The sequence below is a fragment of the Chlorocebus sabaeus genome, chromosome 6, assembly GCF_047675955.1.
Source record: "Chlorocebus sabaeus isolate Y175 chromosome 6, mChlSab1.0.hap1, whole genome shotgun sequence".
In the NCBI taxonomy this organism is placed as follows: Eukaryota; Metazoa; Chordata; class Mammalia; order Primates; family Cercopithecidae; genus Chlorocebus; species Chlorocebus sabaeus.
In genome coordinates this window covers 681,258-703,395 of record NC_132909.1, presented here as the reverse complement: position 1 = coordinate 703,395, position 22,138 = coordinate 681,258, and the positions used below count along the sequence as shown (strand labels likewise).

General features: G+C 46.1%; 1 protein-coding gene across 10 annotated transcripts in view; it reads right to left on the bottom strand.

Annotated features, from left to right (window-relative positions):
* The window catches only part of LOC103235422 (uncharacterized), a 31,433-nt gene extending 12,936 nt beyond the window's left edge, over positions 1–18,497 (bottom strand). For 3 of the 10 annotated variants that reach the window (XM_073015826.1, XM_073015824.1, XM_073015827.1), the window contains exons 1-6: positions 18,249–18,497; positions 15,096–15,225; positions 10,996–13,341; positions 10,163–10,257; positions 8,704–8,825; positions 4,663–4,826 (exon numbers count right to left, since the gene is read on the bottom strand). In XM_073015826.1, coding sequence (XP_072871927.1) covers positions 11,528–13,341; positions 15,096–15,225; positions 18,249–18,281 — 1,977 coding nt within the window. In that variant the 5' untranslated portion in view covers positions 18,282–18,497 and the 3' untranslated portion in view covers positions 4,663–4,826; positions 8,704–8,825; positions 10,163–10,257; positions 10,996–11,527. Of the gene's footprint in view, positions 1–4,466; positions 4,827–8,703; positions 8,826–10,162; positions 10,258–10,995; positions 13,342–15,095; positions 15,226–18,248 lie in introns of those variants that run through there. The other 7 variants (XM_073015821.1, XM_073015822.1, XM_073015828.1 and 4 more) reach the window with 7 other exon arrangements.
* Between the last annotated feature and the right edge of the window lie 3,641 nt (positions 18,498–22,138).

The following is a 22,138-nucleotide window of genomic DNA, read 5'->3' as shown; positions in this document are numbered from 1 at the left end:
GTTCAAGTGATTCCCCTGCCTTAGCCTCCCGAGTAGCTGGGAGTACAGGCACGTGGCACCATGCCCAGCTTATTCTTGTACTTTTAGTAGAGATGGGGTTTCACCTTGTTGGCCAGGATGGTCTCGCTCTCCTGACCTCTTGATCCGCCTGCCTTGCCCTCCAAAGTGTTGGGATTACAGGCGTGAGCCACAGCGCCTGGCCGACAAAATAAACTTTTAAAATTAACTGAGACCTGCCTCAAATTTGGGGGGTTCACAAATCATTGTAGCATTCAATTAATTGAACAACACTTTTTCCCACTTAGTATCCTTTACTTGACATTCTTATATTCAACTACTTTTAGTAATTTGACGTCTTTTTTTTTTTTTTGAGAGGGAGTCTCGCTCTGTCACCCAGGCTGGAGTGAAATGGTGCAATCTCGGCTCACTGCAACCTCCGCCTCCCGGGTTCACGTCATTCTCCTGCCTCAGCCTCCCGAGTAGCTGAGACTATAGGCGCTCACTACCACGCCCGGCTAATGTTTTGTATTTTCAGTAGGGACGGGGTTTCACTGTGTTAGCCAGGATGATCTCGATCTCACCTCGTGATTCGCCCACCTCGGCCTCCCAAAGTGTTGGGATTACAGGCGTGAGCCACCACATGACGTTAGTCTCATAAAGAACAATAACACTGGGCACGGTGGCTCACGCCTGTAATCCCCGCACTTTGGGAGGCCGAGGCAGGTGGATCACCAGGTCAGTAGATCCAGACCATCCTGGCTAACACGGTGAAACCCCGTCTCTACTAACAATACAAAAAAAAAAAAAAAATTAGCCAGGTGTGGTTGCATGCGCCTGTAGTCCCAGCTACTCAGGAGGCAGAGACAGGAGAATCGCTTGAACCTGGGAGGCAGAGGTTACTGTGAGCCAAGATCATGCCATTGCACTGCAGCCTGGCGACAGAGCGAAACTCTCTCTCTCAAACAAACAAACAAAAAACAATAAAAGAAATGGTATCTTGGTAGTTGTGATGGCTACAGTCTGTAAAAAGTAAAGTAGAGGTTCCTCTTCAAAGACTTTCCTCCCCATCTAATTAGGAATAAATGGCAACTTCTTTTAGAAACAAAATTTATTCAAATACCTGTTTTAACATTCTTAGGTATCTGCTAGCTGTGATAAAAAAAAATCTATGTACTTTATGTTCTTAGCTCCCACAATTTAGCCTAAGTATTTGCCCTGGCATGCTTACAGTGGTCCAAGGAAGCATTAAGTCATATCCTGTTCCTCTTCCTTATTTGAAATTTCCTCTTCCTTATTTGCCTTTCTTAGCATTCCACAAGTTAATTCCTCCTTCCTTTGTTTTCCTCTGCCTTTGACTCTTTTAAAAAAGTTCTAAGTTGCTAGCCAATCAGGACAAATACAGAATGTGAATTTGTATTCAGTCAATGGAAACCGGACATAGCAATAAGGTGGATGCATCAGGTTATAAATGATCCTGTCTTCTTTGTTCAGTGTACTCTCATAGCAAAACTGCCAGCGAGTGTACCGTTTCTCCAGAAAGTAAAAATGGCCTTGCTGAGGAAATTAATGCTCAAGTGCTATTTCTTTATGGCACCAAGGAACAAGCATTTCAAACAGTCCTTAAAGGTGGTGCTCTCCATCTGGTTATACTGGGCGTTTGTTAAAGCCATGTGTTCATGTCATTGATGGGAAGTGATTATCATTGATTTATCTTGAGAGTAGGGAGTGTTCTGCATGAAAAATCAGTATTACATGAAAGAAAGAGTTGTAAATTGCAAGATACAAAAGCCTATTAATACTGACCAGGTAAACCGGGCACAGTGGCTCACGCCTGTAATCCCAGCACTTTGGGAGGCCAAGGTAGGCGGATCACCAGATCAGGAGTTCAAGACCAGCCTGGCCAATATGGTGACACCCAGTCTCTACTAAAAATACAAAAATTAGGCCGGGCGCAGTGGCTCACGCCTGTAATCCCAGCACTTTGGGAGGCCGAAGTGGGCGGATCACAAGATCAGGAGATTGAGACCATCCTGGCTAACACGGTGAAACCTGTCTCTACTAAAAACACAAAAAAATTAGCCGGGCATGGTGACGGGTGCCTGTAGTCCCAGATACTCGGGAGGCTGAGGCAGGAGAAACACGTGTACCCAGGAGGAGGAGCTTGCAGTGAGCAGAGATGGCGCCACTGCACTCCAGCCTGGGCGTCTCAAAAAAAAAAAAAAAAATTAGCCGGGCATAGTGGCACGTGCCTGTCGTCCCAGCTACTTGGGAGGCTGAGACAAAAGAACTGCTTGAACCCGGGAGGCAGAGGTTGTAGTGAGCCTAGATTGCGCCACTGCACTAAAGCCTGGGCAACAGAGCGAGACTCCGTCTCCCCTACCGCCAAAAAAAATACAAAAAGCAAAAAACAATAAAACAGGCTGAGGCAGGAGAATGGCGTGAACCCGGGAGGCAGAGCTTGCAGTGAGCTGAGATCCGGCCACTGCACTCCGGCCTGGGTGACAGAGCGAGACTCCGTCTCAAAAAAAAAAAAAAAAAAAAAACAAGAAAACACTGACTAGGTAATTATCAAACAGTTTTGACAGAAGTGGGTCTATGGAAGCATCAGTAGATGGTGAAAAAACTTAGGACCTCAGAGAAATGTTAGCACCCATGTCCAAGAGATGAAATTATGCTCAGCACATAATTGGAATGGTCAGTCTGATGGTTTTGGCTTCAAAATGAGGTTCTTCTTCTTCCTTTTTTTTTTTTTTTTGAGACAGTCTCTGTCGCCCACGTTGGAGTGCAGTGGCGCGATCTCAGCTTACTGCAACCTCCACCTCCCAGGTTCAAGTGATTCTCCTGCCAGGTGCGGTGGCTCATGCCTGTAATTCCAGCACTTTGGGAGGTTGAGGCAAGTGGCTCACCTGAGGTCAGAGGTTCAAGACCAGCCTGGCCAACATGGTGAAACCCTGTCTCTACTAAAAATACAAAAATTAGCCGGGCATGGTGGCGCATGCCTGTAATCCCAGCTACTCGGAAGGCTGGGGCAAGAGAATCACTTGAACCCGGGAGTCAGAGGTTGCAGTGAGTGAAGGTTGCACTGCATTCCAGCCTGGGTGACAGACTATGTCTCAAAACAAAACAAAACAAAACAAAGAGATTCTCCTGCCTCAGCCTCGAGAGTAGCTGGGATTACAGGTGCCTGCCACCACGCCCAGCTACTTTTTGGATTTTTAGAAGAGATGAGGTTTCACCATGTTGGCAAGGCTGGTATGGAACTCCTGACCTCAGGCAATCCGCCCACCTCAGCCTACCAAAGTGCTGGGATTACAGGCGTGAGTCACCATGCCTGGTCATGAATTAAGTTGGTTCATACAATCCTCCATCCAACCTCATGGGATGATAGGTAATTTTCTCACAAGGGAATACTTACTTTCTGAAGGGAGTTGTTTATAGGTTAAGCAAAACCAATTTAAGAGCCTTCAGCAAAGTAATATGAAAAGCTTCTGCTAATTTCGCCAGGTGAGAGACAGGGTCTTGCTCTGCTGCCTAGACTAGAGTGCAGTGGGGCAATCACAGCCCGCTGTAACCTCAAATCCCTGGGCTCAAATGATCCTCCTGCCACAGTCTCCCACACAGCTAGGACTATAAGCATGTGCCACCATGCCCAGCTGTTTTAATAGAGACAGGTGCTGTGTTGCCCAGCTGGTCTCTATCATGCTTGATCCCTACCCTATTGACTCCAATAAGGATGGCACCATGTACAAGAAGTGAATGAGAGCCAGAGCTAGAACTGAGACATAGGGCCAGGCGTGGTGGCTCATGCCTGTAGTCCCAGCACTTTGGGAGGCTGAGGCACGCGGATCACCTGAGGTTGGGAGTTCGAAACCACCCTGACCAAAATGGAGAAACCCCACCTCTACTAAAAATACAAATTAGCCGGGTGTAGAGGCACATGCCTGTAATCCCAGCTACTTGGGAGGCTGAGGCAGGAGAATCGCTTGCACCGGGAGGTGGAGGCTGTGGTGAGCCGAGATCATGCCATTGCACTCCAGCCTGGGCAGCAAGAGGGAAACTCCACCGCAAAAAAGAAAAAAGAAAACGAGACACTGGGCTTATTGAGGACTTAGATACAGGGCAGTCCAGGAACAGCAGGCTGGACAAGAAAACCACTATCATTTGTAAGAAGCATGCAGTGCATACAGTATTTTCACTTATCACCCTCCACCCAGCTCAAAACAAAGGGCCTCATTGAAAGGAACAGGCCAGGGGTTCAGAAACCTCTGGGTTGGCCACTCCCAGATTCCTTCGTTTGGCACGTTGAACCAACACTCTTCTTAGACCACAGGGGCATTCTTAAGGTGTGCTTGAGTTATTACTGTCAGATGTATCTGTTATACAGTCTCGAACTCCTGGCCTCAAGGATGTTCTTGCCTTAGTCTCCCAAAATGCTGGAATTAAAGGCATGAGTCCCTGTACATGACATGATGAGTTTTTATTAATCTCTTCGTTAGTTTCATCAACCCAGAAGACATGGGAGGGTATGTAAAATAAAAATGTTAGAAAATGGGCCACACTTTATAAATTCAGATTGTATCTCCAGTTAAATGAGTTCCTCTATTGCTGTGTCATTCACAAGAAATTCTCCAAGAGGGAGTTACCAATCCAACACATATTTACCCACGACTTCCACGGTGGCTCTTCTGTAAGAATATGCTTGAATCCAATGACAGAACATGCAGATCATAATCAGTTCATATCTATAATCTTGGGCTGGAGGCAAATGCATATAGTTTGCCAAATATGAAAAGGTGAGGTGGGCAAAGGGAAATGCCCTTGAGATCCTTGAAAAGAAAGAAAATTCAGTTATAGTTTGATACTTAAATACATGAGACAGCACTGTGTTAAATTTCAAGATAAAAACCAAAAGCATGCCAGACAGTGGCTCAACCTGTAATCTTAGCATTTTGGGAGGCCAAGGTGGGAAAATCCCTTGAGCCCAGGAGTTTTGAGAGAAGCCTGGGCAACATGGTGAGACCTAATCTCTACAGAAAAAATTTTAAAATTAGCTGAGCGTGGTGGCACATGCCTATCCTAGCAAGTTGGGAGGCAAGAGGTGGGAGGACAGCTTGAGTCCAGCAGGTCAAGGCAGAAGTGAATTGTGATTGTGTCACACTGAACCCAGCCTGGGCAACACAGTGAGACTGCCTTTAAAAAAAAAAAAAAAAAAAAAAAAGGCCAGGCACCATGGCTCATGCCTGATATCCCAGCACTTTGGGAGGCTGAGGTGGGTGGATCACAAGGTCAGGAGTTCAAGACCAGCTTGAACAACATGGTAAAACCCTGTCTCTACTAAAAGTACAAAAATTAGCCAGGCATAGTGGTGCATGCCTGTAATCCCAGCTACTTGGGAGGCTGAGGCAGGAGAATCACTTGAACCCTGGAGGCGGAGGCTGCAATGAGCTGAGATCGTGACACTCCAGCCTGGGCAGACAGATGGAGACTCCGTCTCAAAAAAAAAAAAAAGAACCATAAGCGACTTTCTAATTCATTGCAGACGGGAGTATTTTTCTATTTAGTGATAGACTTACTTAATCCATTTATGTCAAAGGATACTATATATTTTTTTATTTTTTTTATTTTTATTTTTATTTTTTTGAGACGGAGTGCAATGGGATGATCTTGGCTCACTGCAACTTCTACCTCCTGGGTTCAAGCGATTCTCCTGCCTCAGCCTCCCAAGTAGCTTGGATTACAGGTGCCCACAACCATGTCCTGCTAATTTTTGTATTTTTAGTAGAGAGGGGTTCCACGTTGGCCAAGCTAGTCTTGAATTCCTGACCTCAGGTGATCTGCCTGCCTTGGCCTCCCAAAGTGCTGGGATTACAGGCATGAGCCACCGCGCCCAGCATAATTTTTTTATTTTTTTCAGACAAGGTCTTGTTCTGTCACCCAGGCTGGAGTACAGTGGTGTGATCATAGCTTAGAGCAGCCTTGATTTCCCAGGTTCACGTGATCTTCCAACTGCAGCCTCCTGAGTAACTAGGACTACAGGAGCACACCAGCACATTCCACCATTTTTTTTCTCTTGAGTTTCGCTCTTGTTGCCCAGGCTAGAGTGCAATGGCACAATCTTGGCTCACTGCAACCCTGCCTCCCAGGTTCAAGCGATTCTCCTGCCTCAGTCTCCCCAGTAGCTGGGATTACAGGCATGCACCACCCCGCCCAGCTAATTTTGTATTTTTAGTAGAGACGGGGTTTCTCCATGTTGGCCAGGCTGGTTTCAAACTCCTGACCTCAGGTGATCTGTCGCCTTGCCCTCCCAAAGTGCTGAGATTACAAGCATGAGCCACCGCGCCTGGCCTATTTTCTTATTTCTTAATGTAATGGAAAATAAACAAAATTCATTTTTGTGAATTTTTTTCACAAAGTTCATTTTTGTGAAGCAACAGACATGAAGAGACACTTTACCTAAAAAGAAATAACCATGTATTTAAAAAATGAATTTTTTTTTTTTTTTTTGAGACGGAGTCTCGCTCTGTTGCCCGGGATCGAGTGCAGTGGTGCAATACTGGCTCACTGCAAGCTCCACCTCCTGGGTTCACGCCATTCTCCTGCCTCAGTCTTCAGAGTAGCTGGGACTACAGGCGCCAGCCACCACGCCCCGCCATTTTTTTTTTTTTTTTGTATTTTTAGTAGAGACGGGGTTCCACCATGAGGATGGTCTCGATCTCCTGACCTCATGATTCACCCCCCTTGGCCTCCCAAAGTGCTGGGATTATAGGCGTAAGCCACCGCGCCTGGCCTAAAAAATGAAAATTTAAAAGGCTAACCATACTCTCTCTGTAAGAATTCTCAGACACTGGTGGTAGGAATACAAAAGGAAGTAATCATTTTAATTTAGGTCAGTTTGGTATCTTTTTTAAAATTTTTTCAGAGTTTTGCTGTTGTTGCCCAGGCTGGAGTGCAGTGATATGATCTCAGCTCACTGCAACCTCCGTCTCCTGGGTTTAAGAAATTCTCTTGCCTCAGCTTCCCAAGTACTTGGGACTACAGATGCATGCCACCATACTCGGCTAATTTTTTATTTTTAGTAGAGATGGGGTTTCACCATGTTGGCCAGGCTGGTCTCGAACTCCTGACCTCAGGTAATCCACCCGCCTCAGCCTCCCAAAGTGCTGGGATTACAGGCATGAGCCACCATGCCCAGGCCAGTTTGGTGGTACTTTTCTTTTTTTTTGAGACGGAGTCCTGCTCTGTAGCCTAGGCTGGAGTGCAGTGGCACGATCTGGGATTACTGCAAGCTCTGCCTCCCGGGTTCATGCCATTCTCCTGCCTCAGCCTTTGGAGTAGCTGGGACCACAGGCACCTGCCACCTCGCCCGGCTAACTTTTTGTATATTTAGTAGAGACAGGTTTTCACCGTGTTAGCCAGGATGGTCTTGATCTCCTGACCTCATGATCTGCCTGCCTCAGCCTCCCAAAGTGCTGGGATTAAAGGCGTGAACCACCACGCCCGGCCTTTTTTTTTTTTTTTTTTTTTGAGACGGAGTTTCACTGTTGTTGCCCAGGCTGGAGTGCAATGGTGTGACTCAGCCCACTGCAACTCTGCCTCCCAGTTTCAACTGTCTCAGCCTCCCAAATAGCTGGGATTACAGGCATGCGCCACCGCACCCGACTAATTTGTATTTTTAGTAAAGATGGGGTTTCTCCATGTTGGTCAGGCTGGTCTCAAACTCTCAACCTCAGGTGATCTGTTCGCCTTCCCCTCCCAAAGTGCTGGGATTATAGGCATAAGCCACCGCGCCCAGCTAAGCCACCACGCCCAGCCTGGTATTTCTTAAAAAGTTTTACCTACCATGTGACTCAGGCACTGCACATGGAGATATTAACATAAGAGGAGTAAAATATATGGATATGAAGAATTATATTTAAATGTCTGTATCAGTATTATTTATAACAGACAAAAGTGAGAAGCAAATCAAACATAAACAGATGGATTAATATGCACACACTGATGTTTCACACCATGTCATACTTCTCAGGAATATAAAAGGAATGAATTAGTCATATATCATCACTAATAGCAAAATAAATGACACAGTAGAGAACCCAAAAATGAGAAGAGGAAATAGTTTAAGATATCATTCATATAAAATTCCAGAAAACACAAACTAATCTGTTTTAAAGCATACTAAATCAATGGTGGTCTGAAGAGCAGAGAGGAACATCCTATTAAAAGGCTCAGCCATGCACAGTGGCTCACACCTGTAATCCCAGAACTTTGGGAGGGCAAGACAGGCGGATCACTTGAGGTCAGGAGTTCGAGACCAGCCTGACCAACAGGGTAATACTGTCTCTAATAAAAATACAAAAAAAATTAGCCAGGTGTGATGGTACATGCTTGTAATCCTAGCTAATAGGGAGGCTGAGGTGGGAGAATTTGTTGAACCCAGGAGATGGAGGTTGCAGTAAGCCGAGATGGCGACACTGCATTACAGCCTGGGTGACAAGGCTCTAGGTAGGACAACATAGGGAGGCTTCATCGCTTTAAAAAATAACAGTAATGCCGGGTGCAGTGGCTCACACCTGTAATCTGGACTTTGGGAGGCCAAGACAGGTGGATCACTTGAGGTCAGGAGTTTGAGACCAGCCTGGACAACATGTTGAAACTCCGTATCTACTAAAAACACAAACACTAGCCAGGCATGGTTGTGCATACCTGAAGTCCCAGCTACTCTGGAGGCTGAGGCAGGAGAATCGCTTGAAGCCAGGAGGTGGAGGTTGCAGTGAGCCGAGATCATGCCACTTCACTCCAAGCTGGGCGACAGAGTGAGAGTCTGTCTTAAAAACAAAACAAAACAAAACAAAACAAAACAAAACAAAGTAGGCATGGTGGCTCAAGCCTATGATTGCAGCTACTCCGAAGACTGAGGTGGGAGGACTGCCTGAGCCCAGGAATTTCAGATTACAGTGAGCTATGATGATGTCGCTGCACTCCAGTCAGGTAACAGAGTGAGACTCCGACTCCAAAAAGTAAATAAAAAACAATAGGCTCCAGGTAAATATGAAGGCGATGGATAAATTATACTTCCAAGGGTTTCTTTCTTTTTTGTTTTTTTGTTTTTTTGAGATGGAGTCTCTCTCTGTCACCCAGGCTGGAGTGCAGTTGCATGATCTCAGCTCACTGCAAGCTCCACCTCCCGGGTTCACGCCATTCTCCTGCCTCAGAATCCCGAGTAGCTGGGACTACAGGCACCCACCACCATGCCCGGCTATTTTTTGTATTTTTTAGTAGAGACGAGGTTTCACCTTGTTAGCCAGGATGGTCTCGATCTCCTGACCTCGTGATCCACCCGCCTTGGCCTCCCAAAGTGCTGGGATTACAGGCGTGAGGCACCGCGTCCATCCATTTTTTTTGTATTTTTAGTAGAGACAGGGTTTCACCATGTTAGCCAGGATGGTCTTGATCTTCTGACCTTGTGATCCACCCGCCTCGGGCTCCCAAAGTATGGGGATTACAGGCGTGAGCCACTGCGCCCGGCCACTTTCATGGGTTTCTACGAAAGTCTAAACTTATCACATGGTACAGTTTAAATATGTATAGTTTACTGAATGCCATTTATTCCTTATTATGGCTTTAAAGAATTGGTTCAAAAGAAAAATGTGGGCTGGACGTGATGGCTCAGGCCTGTAATCCCAACACTTTGGGAGGCTGAGGGAGAAGGATTGCTTGAAGAGTTCGAGGCTGCAGCGAACTATGATCTCGCCACTGTACTCCAGCCTGGGTCACAGAGCAACACCTTGTCTTAGAAAATAAAAAAAAAAAAAAGAAAAACATGGATTTTCTATTATTTTTGACAAAAATGCTTGACAACTATACAAAATCTCCTCATGTCCCAAGTGTGGCAATGAGTCTCTGCGGTAGCAAATACTGATTGAGCCAGGAAGGCCATTTTCACCTGATTAGACTGGAACACTGGTTGGTCACAAAGACCACATCACTGGACTAAGAGATCTCCCTTCTCCCTATCCTCTTCCTCCTGCCAGTGCAGGCATGGCCCTGAGGTGAACAGCCAAGAAAAGGTACAGGAATCCACAAATCCTTTATATTATTTCCTTTGACAATGGCCTCAGCTACACAAGATTCATAATTACGGAGGTTCTGAGAATTTCTGTACCTGAAGGTCCACCACACACATAGTAACTGCATCAATGTGGATGTCCATTTGAATGACGTGCATTCCAACTCTGTTCTTGCAGTGTCCTCCACTGCCTATAAATGCAGAAATTCTATAAATTATGATTTCCTGTTATAATCTCATAACCTGGGACACCACCCTATGAAACTCTGGATATGAGGGCACATGGCTGCATTGCAGGATCTAGAAAACAGATTTCCCTCAGCAGTACTGAGCAGAATGCAATATCCCTTGTAAAAGAGAGAAAAATCTCATGTTGATCTCAGAAGCACCAAAGGAAGTCACAAACACTGTTCCCTTCTCAGGTTGATCTATAAACCCAGAAATTATTGGAGTATCTAGTCAACAAATAAGGACCATAAAGTTCTGGAGTCTTTGGAGGCCTTGGGCAGCCATGAAAACTATGCCACAAGTGAAGAGACAGTATATTCTGTCATCATACTGTCCCCTCTGGGGCACTCCAAGTTCAGTGATCCCAACAAAAGTTGTTTGCCCCTTTAGGACATCAGAACCCAGTTGTTTCAGAACCACCCCAAAGAGTAAATATAACTCTCAAGATTGAAGGAAGCTTAAACAATAAGGCCTTAGTCATTGCACAAATCAGAGCAATGGGAGGCAGAATGTTCTTTGTTTGGAACTTAAGAGGCGGAAAAATTCCACTTAAAGAATCACATGAGACCCATAAGGTCCCTGAAAAAGGTAGTCCATCTTTTCAAGCTGACAGAAGACTCCTCCGGTCCAGTACTGAGATAGATCCATGGTCTCACTCATCAGAAATAAATGAGAAAGGAATGACAGCTGAGATTACTCACCAATTCTTCTGGCCAATGAAAGACAACCAAGGTTTACTTCCGGAACATCATGGGGTGAGTGAAAGATGCACGGTGAACACCTGCCTCGTGGCCGACATAGAATGGTTGCCAGATAACTGGCCGTCACTTAAGTCTGGCAAGGGAACACGGCAGGGTGAAAAATGCCATGCAGCTCTAACATAATCGAGTTTATGCAGATGCTGGATGTATGTCATTCAATTTAGGCAGATGGCTCCCTCATAAGGCATCTCCTCCAGTGTTATGTTTTACAAGAAATAATATTTCCTGTATGTGTACAGTGTTTTCCTTAAGAGAACAATCTGTTACCCAATGAGAGAAGGCGGAAGGCTTTCTCACATTCGTCGCACTCAAGAGGCACTTCAGCAGTGGAAACTCTTCTGTGTGTAATAAAGCAAGACTTCTGCATAAAGAATATCCCACGTTTGTCACACTCATAAGGTCCCGATCCAGTAAGAACTCTCTGATCAAGAGGATGCACAGAGATTTAGCTAAAGAATTTCCCAAATTTCTTTCACTTGTAAGGACTTTTTTCTGTGTGAACTCTCTGATGTCGAAGGAGAGAAGAGCTTCGATGAAATGATTTTCCACATTCACTGCACTCATAAGGCCTTTCTCCAGTGTGAACTCTTCTGTGTTCAGTAAGACTGAACGTTTCAGCAAAGGATTTCCCACATTCACTGCACTCATAAGGCTTTCCTCGAGTATGAAGTCTCTGATGTTTAAAATGCGCAGATCTTCGAGTAAATGTTTTTCCACATTCACTGCATTCATAAGGCCTTTCTCCAGTGTGAACTCTCCTGTGTTCAAGGAGACTGGAGAAGAATTTCCCACATTCTCTGCACTCATAAGGTCTTTCTGCAGTGTGAATTTTCTGATGTCGAAGGAGGGAAGAGCTCTGATGAAATGACTTTCCACATTCTCCACACTCATAAGGCCTTTCTCCAGTATGAACTCTCCTATGTCGAAGAAGGGAACAGCTTTGAGGAAATGATTTCCCACATTCACTGCACTCAAACGGTTTTTCTCCAGTGTGAACTCTCTGATGAACACGAAACCCAGAGCTGTCTAGAAATGATTTCCCACATTCATTACATTCATATGGCCTTTCTCCAGTGTGAACTCTCTGGTGTTCAATGAGGTGGGACTTGCCCCTAAATAATTTCCTACACTCTCTACACTCGTAAGGCCTTTCTCCAGTGTGGCTTCGCTGATGCTGAATGAGGTTGCCCTTTCGACTAAAAGACTTCCCACATTCTCCACACTCATAAGGTCTTTCTCCAGTGTGACCTCGCTGATGGTTCCTAAGGTGTCCCTTTCGACTAAAAGATTTCCCACATTCTCCACACCCATAAGGTCTTTCTCTAGTGTGAACTCGATGATGTTCAGTGAGGGTGCCCTTTTGACTAAAACATTTTCCACATTCTTCACACTCATAAGGTCTTTCACTAGTGTGACCTCGTTGATGTTGAATCAGATTGCCCTTTTGAGTAAAACATTTCCCACATTTTTCACACTCATAAGGTCTTTCTCCAGTGTGAACTCGTTGATGTTTAATGAGGGTACCATTTTGACTAAAAGATTTCCCACATTCTCCACACTCATAAGGTCTTTCTCCAGTATGAACTCGCTGATGCTGAACAAGGCTGCCCTTATGACTAAAAGATTTCCCACATTCTCCACATTCATAAGGTCTTTTCCCAGTATGAACTCTCTGATGATTACTGAAGCTATCATATTTGATAAAGGATTTCCCACATTCGCAGCAATAACATTCTTCTCTAGGGAGAAGTCTCTGCTGTTGAACAAGCATGTGTTTGGTGCCAGAATGTTTCATGCATTCTCCAGAGCTGTAATGAGTATTTCCCCCCTGAAAGGGAGACTCACACTCAGGTTTGCTGTTTGACTTCTCCCCAGTGTGAGTGGCCTCCTGCTGCAGTAATCCTGAGCTGGGCAAAAAGTCCTTCCCACTCTGAATGAAGACAGATGACTCCTCTGACACATGGAACTTACACCTCTTCACAAACAATGCTTCTTCAACCCTGCCTCTGTAGGGTTTCTCTCCAAGGTACTGATTCTGGTGCTGATAGTTTGAACTATCATACAATTCATTCCCCCAGGCCTCACACCTGTGCAGTTTCTGCTTGTGATGTGTCCCCTGATGATCTGCCAAGTACAAAATGTCTCTCAAGATTGCACCACACATTTCACAAGAGTGGGCCTTCTTGGGAGACACACCTACCCTAGGAGTGTTGACCTGAGACACTCTTTGTATAGAAATGTTCCGCTTAGAAGGTGCCTCCTCATCTTCCGATCCACACCAATAACCTGAAAGCAAGAAAATGCTGATGAGTTCAAGTTAACTCTGGTGGGAAGGCACAGCCCACCCACAAGCGTGTCTGACAAACCGAGGAATTACTCCATGGAAATATTTGCAGGAACAGAATGAATGTTGGCTTCACATGGAAGATGAGGCTATCATTAACGGGCTATAAAGGTCACAGAATGTAGGCACCATGATATGAAGGGAATAAGCATACATGAACACAGAGAACTGAGCCAGGGTCTACAATTCTTTTTTTTTTTTTTTGCTTCTTGAGAGACAGGGTCTCACTCTGTGATCCAGCATGGAGTACAGTGGGATAATCTCTGTCTCCTGGGCTCAGGTGATCCTCCCACCTCAGCCTCCACAGTAGCTGGGACCACAGGCACATGCCAATATGCCCAGCTACTTTTTGTTGAGGTAGGGTTTCGCCTTGTTGCCCAGGCTGGTCTCAAACTCCTGGGTTCAAGAAATCCGTCCACATCGGCCTCCTAAAGTGCTAGGATTACAGGTGTAAGCCAATGTGCCTGGTGTACAACTCTTTCCTTTGCAAACCACTTGTCTGCAGGAAATTATCTGATGACATGTTAATGCCATCTAGAAGGCTATGTCCAGGCCTAAGAAAATGATTACAAGACAACAGCTCTTGCTCAGAACAGTTTAACAATTTGTATACACTTGCTAATACACAATGTGTATGCCAGTATTGGACAGCACTTCGGAAGGAAACATGAGAAAATAAATGGTTGAGATGTGGAGTCCAGAGACTTGAAGATTCATTGGGGGATGGATATCAGAGTGCAAGTGACAAGGTATACGACCGACAAATTCGAGGCTCTCAAGAATGCAGAAGAAAAGACAGAAATAGTGAGTGCCTACTGGCCACAAAAATATTAGTCAAATAGAATAGGTTTCTGATATGATTTGCCTAAAATCTCAAACTCATGCCCTCCCACCAGGTGCCACTCCTCAGCGACAGGTTCCCTCTCAGCACATCAGGCTGAGTCTGGATTCAGTTGCCTCTTCTGGAGCACTGAGGACTCTCCATCCCACCACCAAGACGATGTAGTACATGGAACCTGGATGACATAAGTACTAAGGCAAAGATAGGGCAGAACTGGGGCAACTAGCCTCTGTGGCAGCAAATACTGATAAGCCAGGAAGGCCATTTGCGCCTGATTAAACTGAAATGCTGGCTGGTCACAAAGGCCACATCACTGGATTCCCTATCCTCTTCCTCTTGCCAATATGTGCTGGGTAGTTTTCAGCAACAGTGGTTCTAAACATGACAACACACAGGAAAGGAAACTAATTACTAAAAACAGAATTTCTAAGGAGGGTCTTGCCTTTGGTCTATGTAGGCAGTGACAATATGAGTGATGGCAATTCCTGCCACAGGCAGGCATCAAGTAATGTCAGCCAAAGGAAGGAAGTAGAACCTGGACACACAGGAGTCTCAGATCTGGACCAAGTCAAACAGCAACGAGGGGACAAGCAAGGTGAAATGCATTAGACTGATTACGAGACACCTGACTCTGACTCCTTCCCTGAGAGTCTGCAGCAAAGCAGGTATTGGGACTGCTCAAGAAGAGAAGGTAGTACACAAACCTCAGGCTTATGAACCACAAAACCTACCCAGAGAAGTAGAGAAGGAAGCTGTGCCCAGGGTCCCGATATGATAAAAACAGTCTTGCCAATGGGAAAAAAGGGGAAGGGCAGAGACTTATTCAAGAAATAGGGGAGGGTGTGAGGAACTTACCCAGGGAGGATATAAGTACCCAGTTCTCCAGCATCACATCATGGTAAAGGCATCTCTGAACCTCACTAAGGAGACTCCATTCTTCCTGGGAAAAGTTCACAGCCACATCTTCAAATGCCACAGTGCCCTGCTATGATGGTAACAGATGAAACCACAAACAGTTCCTATGCTGAGGTACCACAATCCACCTGTCCCATATCCCCACCCCCTTGCCCCTCTTCCTCCCAAGATCCTCAGCACAGAGGAGAGACTAGTCCACTGGTGCCTTTGTCTCTTTGTGAGCCCACGGGTCACTCAGTATAACCATCAGCAATTAAGAAGTAGGGGGAAAAGAGGGATCTATGCTGCGCTTTTTTTTTTTTTTTTGAGACGGAGTCTTGCTCTGTCACCCAGGCTGGAGTGCAGGGGCATGACCTCGGCTCACTGCAACCTCTGCCTCCTGGGTTCAAGCAATTCTCTGCCTCAGTCTCCCGAGTAGCTGGGATTACAGGCACCCACCACCACTTCTGGCTCATTTTTATATTTTTAGTAGAGACAGGGTTTCACCATCTTGGCCAGGCTGGTCTTGAATTCCTGACCTCATGATCCACCGCCTCGGCCTCCCAAAGTGTTGGGATTACAGGCATGAGCCACCGCACCTGGCTATGCTGTGCTCTTAACATAAAAGGGTCCACCCCCTCCTGACAGCCAATGCCTCTGGTATATCCGAGATCACATAAAGCCCAATGCAGTTGCCTGAGTCCATCAGACACACTCCCTCTCTAAATACACATCCTTCTTTTTTTTCTGAGACAGAGTCTCACTCTTGTTGCCCAAGCTGGAGTACAGTGGTGGGATCTCAGCTCACTGCAACCTCCACCTCCCGGGTTCAAGCGATTCTCCTGCCTCAGCCTCCCAAGTAACTGGGATTACAGGCACCTGCCACCACACCTGGCTAATTTTTGTATTTTTAGTAGAAATAGGGTTTCACCATGTTGGCCAGGCTGGTCTCAGGTGATCTACCCTCCTGATCTCAGGTGATCTACCCGCCTCGGCCTCCCAAAGTGCTGGTATTATAGGCATGAGCCACCACACCCAGCCTTACACATTATTCTTTAGACAGCACAGGAACATGCCATGGCCACCCCAATGTGACATCCCCCAACCATCAGCCTCTTTTGAGCCTTAACACAAATTATAGTTTTGGTTTCTTTTAGTTAGGTTCTCCTTTGGTCGCCCAAGCTGGAGGGGAGTAGTGTGATCATGGCTCACGGAAACTCCAAACCCTTTTTTCCCAGGCCTCAGCCTTCTGCGGAGATGGGATCTTAACATGTGCAACATCAACCACTTTCTTTTAAGAGATGGGGTCTTGCTAACTTGCCCAGGCTAATCTCAAACTCCTGGCATCAAGCAATTCTCCCACCTCAGCCTCCCAAAGTGCTGGGATTACAGCATGAGCCTTGAAGCCTGGTCAACAACTTAAAGTATTTTAATCCCCTTCTTTTCCTTCTACTGCTGAGTGGGATTCACCCCTTAGGGTTATAGTGTTGGGGAAACAACTGATACCTGAGAGTACAGATGCCATTAACAGCAATTTCGAAATCAAATAACTCACAGCCTGGCAGACAGGGCCACATGGGGGTTGCACTGTGGACAACAGAGGGAAACCAGGGACTGTGTTATGCACACTTTGTAGGATGAAGAGGGTGTGACAGCCCCTGATTTCTCAAGAGGGTTCCACTGACTTGCTTAAATAATTCTGAGTAGAAATGGAATTGAAACCCAGAACAAAGTATAATAATCAGAAACTGCCTGATCCCTTAATGAAAAGGGTTGTTAGGCCAGGATATATTATCCAATAGAACAGAGTGGGAAGGGGGTTTGCCCTCAGGCCATCTGAGGTCATACAGTATCACCACACATCAAGGTGGCCCATCACATTGGGCTTTCATTTTTGACCTTATGCCACAATGTGGCTGACAGAATTCAGAGTATGCTTGGCAAATTCAAACAGGATCCAATATTACCACAGAATTCTCATGGTTCCCAATAGCAATGCAGTTCCCAAGTCATTCTGTGAAAGCTTTCTTGAATGGCTCCACACCCCCACAGAACCAGGTGTGGCTTTAGATATCCATGGCCGTATTCCAGGATATCACAAGCTAGAGAACATGTGAATGGAGAATAAGGCCAGTGAGGGAATGGAACACCCTCCAGTTCCCTCTGTAGGTTTTTTTTGTTTTTTTGGTTTTTTTTTTTTTGCCAGAGTTTCGTCTTGTTGCCCAGGCTGGAGTGCAATGGCTCACCGCAACCTCTGCCTCCCGAGTTCAAGCAATTCTCCTGCCTCTGCCTCCCAGTAGCTGGGATTACAGGCATGCGCCACCACGCCCGGCTACTTTTGTATTTTTGTTAGAGACGGGGTTTCTCTCTGTTGGTCAGGTTGGTCTCGAACTCCCGACCTCAGGTGATCCGCCCGCCTGGGCCTCCCAAAGTGCTGGGATTACAGGTGTGAGCCACCTCGCCTGGCCCCCTCAGTGGGTTCTTTAAGTGCTTCTGCAGCCAGGAGTGTCTGAGGGGAAGGCAGACATTACAAAGGGGATCTGATAAGCTCAAGTCTCCTTGAACCTGTTCTTATGGCTGGAGCCAGGTGACCTCGGAGTGGTTGTCTGACCTGCGTGTCTCAGTGCAAAATATCATCTCTACCACCTATGTGACCTATCAACAAAGGAGTCAACCTCCCAGAACCCCAAGGTCCTCATTCCCTCTACTATGTTCTTCCTTTGGCCTTTGGGAAACACTAAAAACCTGGACTTGGATCGCATCCCTCCTTTCTTCGAAACTCTCCATGGCTTCTAGCGTCTTCACAGTGAATACACAGCACCCAGCCTGCTCTTCCAGGAGAAGCTTCGCCTCACATATTGTTCCCTACGGGCGCCTGTGGACCCCCGGTTCCATCCTCCCGGGTCCGTTCAACTCCAGGCCATTGCCGGTCCCTGTGCCTGTCGCTCTCCCCACCGCTTCCCATAGGTGTCAGAAACAGGGACCTCTCCCGCGAACGCCTCAGTATCCCGACGCCGGGTCCGGGCTGCAGACCTGTGAACAGTCGCCGCTCCCTCGCTGCTTTAGGACTCGGGTTAGGATGAGGTGACCTGAGGGCAGGGAAGGCACAATTACCTGAGCCGGGAGCCTCAGTGCGGCCGCCGCCATCCGAGTACGTGGGGAAAGCACGGCCGGCAGAGGCGGGCGCCGTTACGGGGCCTGCGATCCGCCTCTGTGCTGCGAGAAGGACTCTTCTCCAACTTCTGGATTCAAACACTGCGGTTCGGACCCACAGCTCCAGCGCCTCTCACCTCACAAACCGCACACACACCCCCAACATTAACCAAAATGGCCGCTACCAGTGAACGCTGAGAATCCCGCCAGTACGTTACGTGCGCACACAGAAACGCCTTTATTCTGAGCCCTTACTGGTTCTGTAGTGCTGTCATTCAATGTAGAGCTTTCTGGGTAATGTAGTTCCCCAGATTCCAAGGTAGTAAAGCTGCCGCTTCCCAAAGGCGCTTCTGCAGAGAAGTCCCAGCTCCACCTCAGCGGGCTCATTAAAGCGCGCATCCTTTTAGGGCAGAGGATGGTCTCGCCCCTCCTTAGAGGCTATATTGAGATTCCTGGGGAATCCTTGTTTGTAACTGACCACCGAAGTGTTTGCAAAGATATTAATTCACATTTTTAGAAATTTAAGCTCCCAGGAGCTAAAAATATTGTGAATGCTCCCAAAGGCTACAAATCCAAATTCGTGCATCACTTTATACAATCGTTTAGACACAAAATGCCTGCACTGGAAGCAGAGACTGATAAACATTACCGTGTTATAATTCACATGAATGCACTCTTGTTACTGGATGGAAAATCTTGACCGTGAATTGTCCAGGTTGTTGGTGCATTGAACAAAGAAGTGAACAAAACGCACAAAAAAAAGCAACGAAAGAACGAACCAATGAAAGCGATTTAGTGAGGTGAAAGTACACTCCACAGAAGTGGAATGCAGGTGTGGGAACAGGCGACCAAGGGGCTCAAGAGCCCCGATTACAATGTTTTTTAGGGTTTTATTAGGTTGCTGCAAAAGTAATTGCGGTTTTTGCCATTAATAAGAAGCTAGAATTTTATAGTATCCCAAGAGCTCTTTAAAGGCTTCCAAGCCTATGAAGGATTGGTGCACAACCAATCAGGCTAAAGTGGAGACTTCTGTCTTGTTATCACAGGAGTGAGGATGTGGCCTGTGTGCTACCTCATCTTGCCTAGAACTAGCTGCACCTGCTGTTCTTTTGCTTATGCCTTCATCCTTGGTTCCCCTAATTCCCTATTCTCCCGCCTCACTCTGAGGCATTAGAGTTGGTTTTTCAGTCTGCCAGGAACAAAAGAGAACTAATCCAGATAGGACCATGCCAAGGAAGATAGAGGAGAGGCTAAAGCAAGAGTACAAAGGTGAATCAGTCGTTCCCACGGAAAAATAACTCTCCCGCTTATATAGTCAGTTATCGTGTCCAATTCATTGAGCAAAACATTATTCAGGTAATGTCCCTTACTTGGTATTCTAACTTATATTTTCAACCCATTTTAGGAACTTGAAGTCAGTCTCAGGTAAAGAACAATGAGAGAAATCCCAGTTTGGTATTGGCAATGGCGGTGATGATCTCCACCTGGAGACATTAGGCGTATGTTAAATTATGCTTGTATCTTTCCTGGGAAGTGATTATCATTTGTTTCTCTTGTGACAGCGGGGAGTGTTCTGCATGAGGAACTAATATGACACCAGAAAGAGGTGAAATGCCAGTTACAGAAACTTATTACCAACGACTATCTAATAAATGCGATGACAGAAATAGCTCTATTGAAATATTAGTGGATGGTGACAAAAATTTACACTTCACAAAAGTTTTTCTTTTTCTTTTTTTTATTTTTTGAGACAAAGTCTCGTTCTGTCCCAGGTTGGAGTGCGGTGGCGCCATGTCGGTTCACTGCAACCTCCGCCTTCTGGGTTCAAGCGATTCTCCTGCCTCAGCTTCCGGAGTAGCTGGGATTACAGGCACAACGCCACTGTGCCCAGCTTATTTATTTATTTATTTATTTATTTATTTATTTATTTATGAGACAGAGTTTTGTTCTTGTTGCCCAGGCTCGAGTGGCACAATCTCGGCTCACTCGGCTCACTGCAGCCTCCACCTCCTGGGTTCAAGCGATTATCTTGCCTCAGCCTCCCGAGTAGCTGGGATAACAGACGCCTGCCACCATGCCCAGCTAATTTTTGTATTTTTCGTAGAGGCAAGGTTTCACCATGTTGGCCAGGCTGGTCTCAAACTCCTGATCTCTGATCTCCCTGCCTCGGCCTCCCAAAGTGTTGACATTACAGGTGTAAGTTACCACTACCAGCTGACTTTACAGGGTTGTTTTTTTTTTTTATATAGAGTTTCTCTCGTTGCCCAGGCTGGAGTACAATGGCGCAGTTTTGGCTCACTGCAACCTCCTTCTCCTCCTGGGTCAAGCAATTCATTCTCCTGCCTCAGCCTCCCAAGTAGCTGGGATTACAGGTGCCTGCCACCACACCCGGCTAATTTTTGTATTTTTAGTAGAGACGAGGTTTCACCATTTTGGCCAGGCTGGTCACAAACTCCTCACCTCAGGTGATCCACCAGAGGCGGCATCCCAAAGTGCTGGGACTACAGGCGTGAGCCACCTCACCTGGCCCAGAAGTTTTAACAGTGATGTCTAAGAAGACATGGAATTAAGGTCAGCATGTGATTAAAAATGGTCTCCTTGTTGGTTTTGTCATTAAAATGAGATTCTTTTTCTTTATTAAAAACATTGAACAATACCAAGGTGGAGAAAAAGTGTGCCTGTTCACCCACCTACTTGGGAGGCTTAGAGGGAGAATCACTTTAGCACAGGAGTTTGAGGCCAGTCTGGGCAGCAGAGCAAGATCCTGTCTCTAAATAAGTAATTTAATGAATAAGTAAAAATAGAAGGTGAAATTTGCAGTATAGTATTATCCTCATAGAATTGTGTCTCCCTTTGCTCATTATTCAGTGTGTGTCAATTATATTATAGGTTTTTCATCTTATAGGAAAAAAACTCATAGATTCTATACATATCTGTACTTTGCTTTTCTCACTTAGCAATATGGTTTGAACAATGAAAAGCTTTTCACTTCACATTTGAAATCTGCTTATCTCCACATTCTTTTCTTTTTTTTTTTCCTTTTTTGAGACAGCGTCTCACTCTGTTGCCGAGGCTGAAGTGCAGTGGCACGATTAAGGCTCACTGCAGTCTCAACCTCTCAGGCTGAAGTGATCCTCCCATCTCAGCCTTCAGGAGTAATTGGGACTATAGGCGTGCACCACTACACCCGGCTAATTTTTGTATTTTCTGTAGAGATGCAGTTTTGCCATGTTGCCCAGGCTGGTATCAAACTCCTGAGTTCAAGCAATCCTCCCACCTCGGCCTCCCTAAATGTTGGCATTATAGGATTCAGCCACTACAGCTGGCCTATTCATCTTTTTCTGATGTAGAACCCACTCAGTGACAGTGTAAGGAAAATTTCAAGAATCAAGAAAGAGGCCAGATGCAGTGGCCATACCTATAATCCCAGCACTTTGGGAGCCCAAGGTGGTCACATCACTTGAGGTCAGGAGTTTAAGACCAGCCTAACCAACATGGCAAAAACCCGTCTCTACTAAAAATACAAAAATTAGCTGGGTGTGGTGGTGCACACCTGTAATCCCAGCACTTTGGAAGGCTGAGCTGGGTGGATCACGAGGTCAGGAGTTCGAGACCAACGTGGTGAAACCCTGTCTCTACTAAAAATGCAAAAATTAGCCAGGCGAGGTGGTGTGCGCCTATAATCCCAGCTACTCAGCAGACTGAGGCAGGAGAATTGCTTGAACCCAGGAGGTGGAGGTTGTAGTGAGCCAAGATCACGTCACTGCACTCCAGCGTGGGCAACAGAGCAAGACCCTGTCTCCAGAAAAAAAAAAAAAAAGCCTGGGCGCGGTGGCTCAAGCCTGTAATCC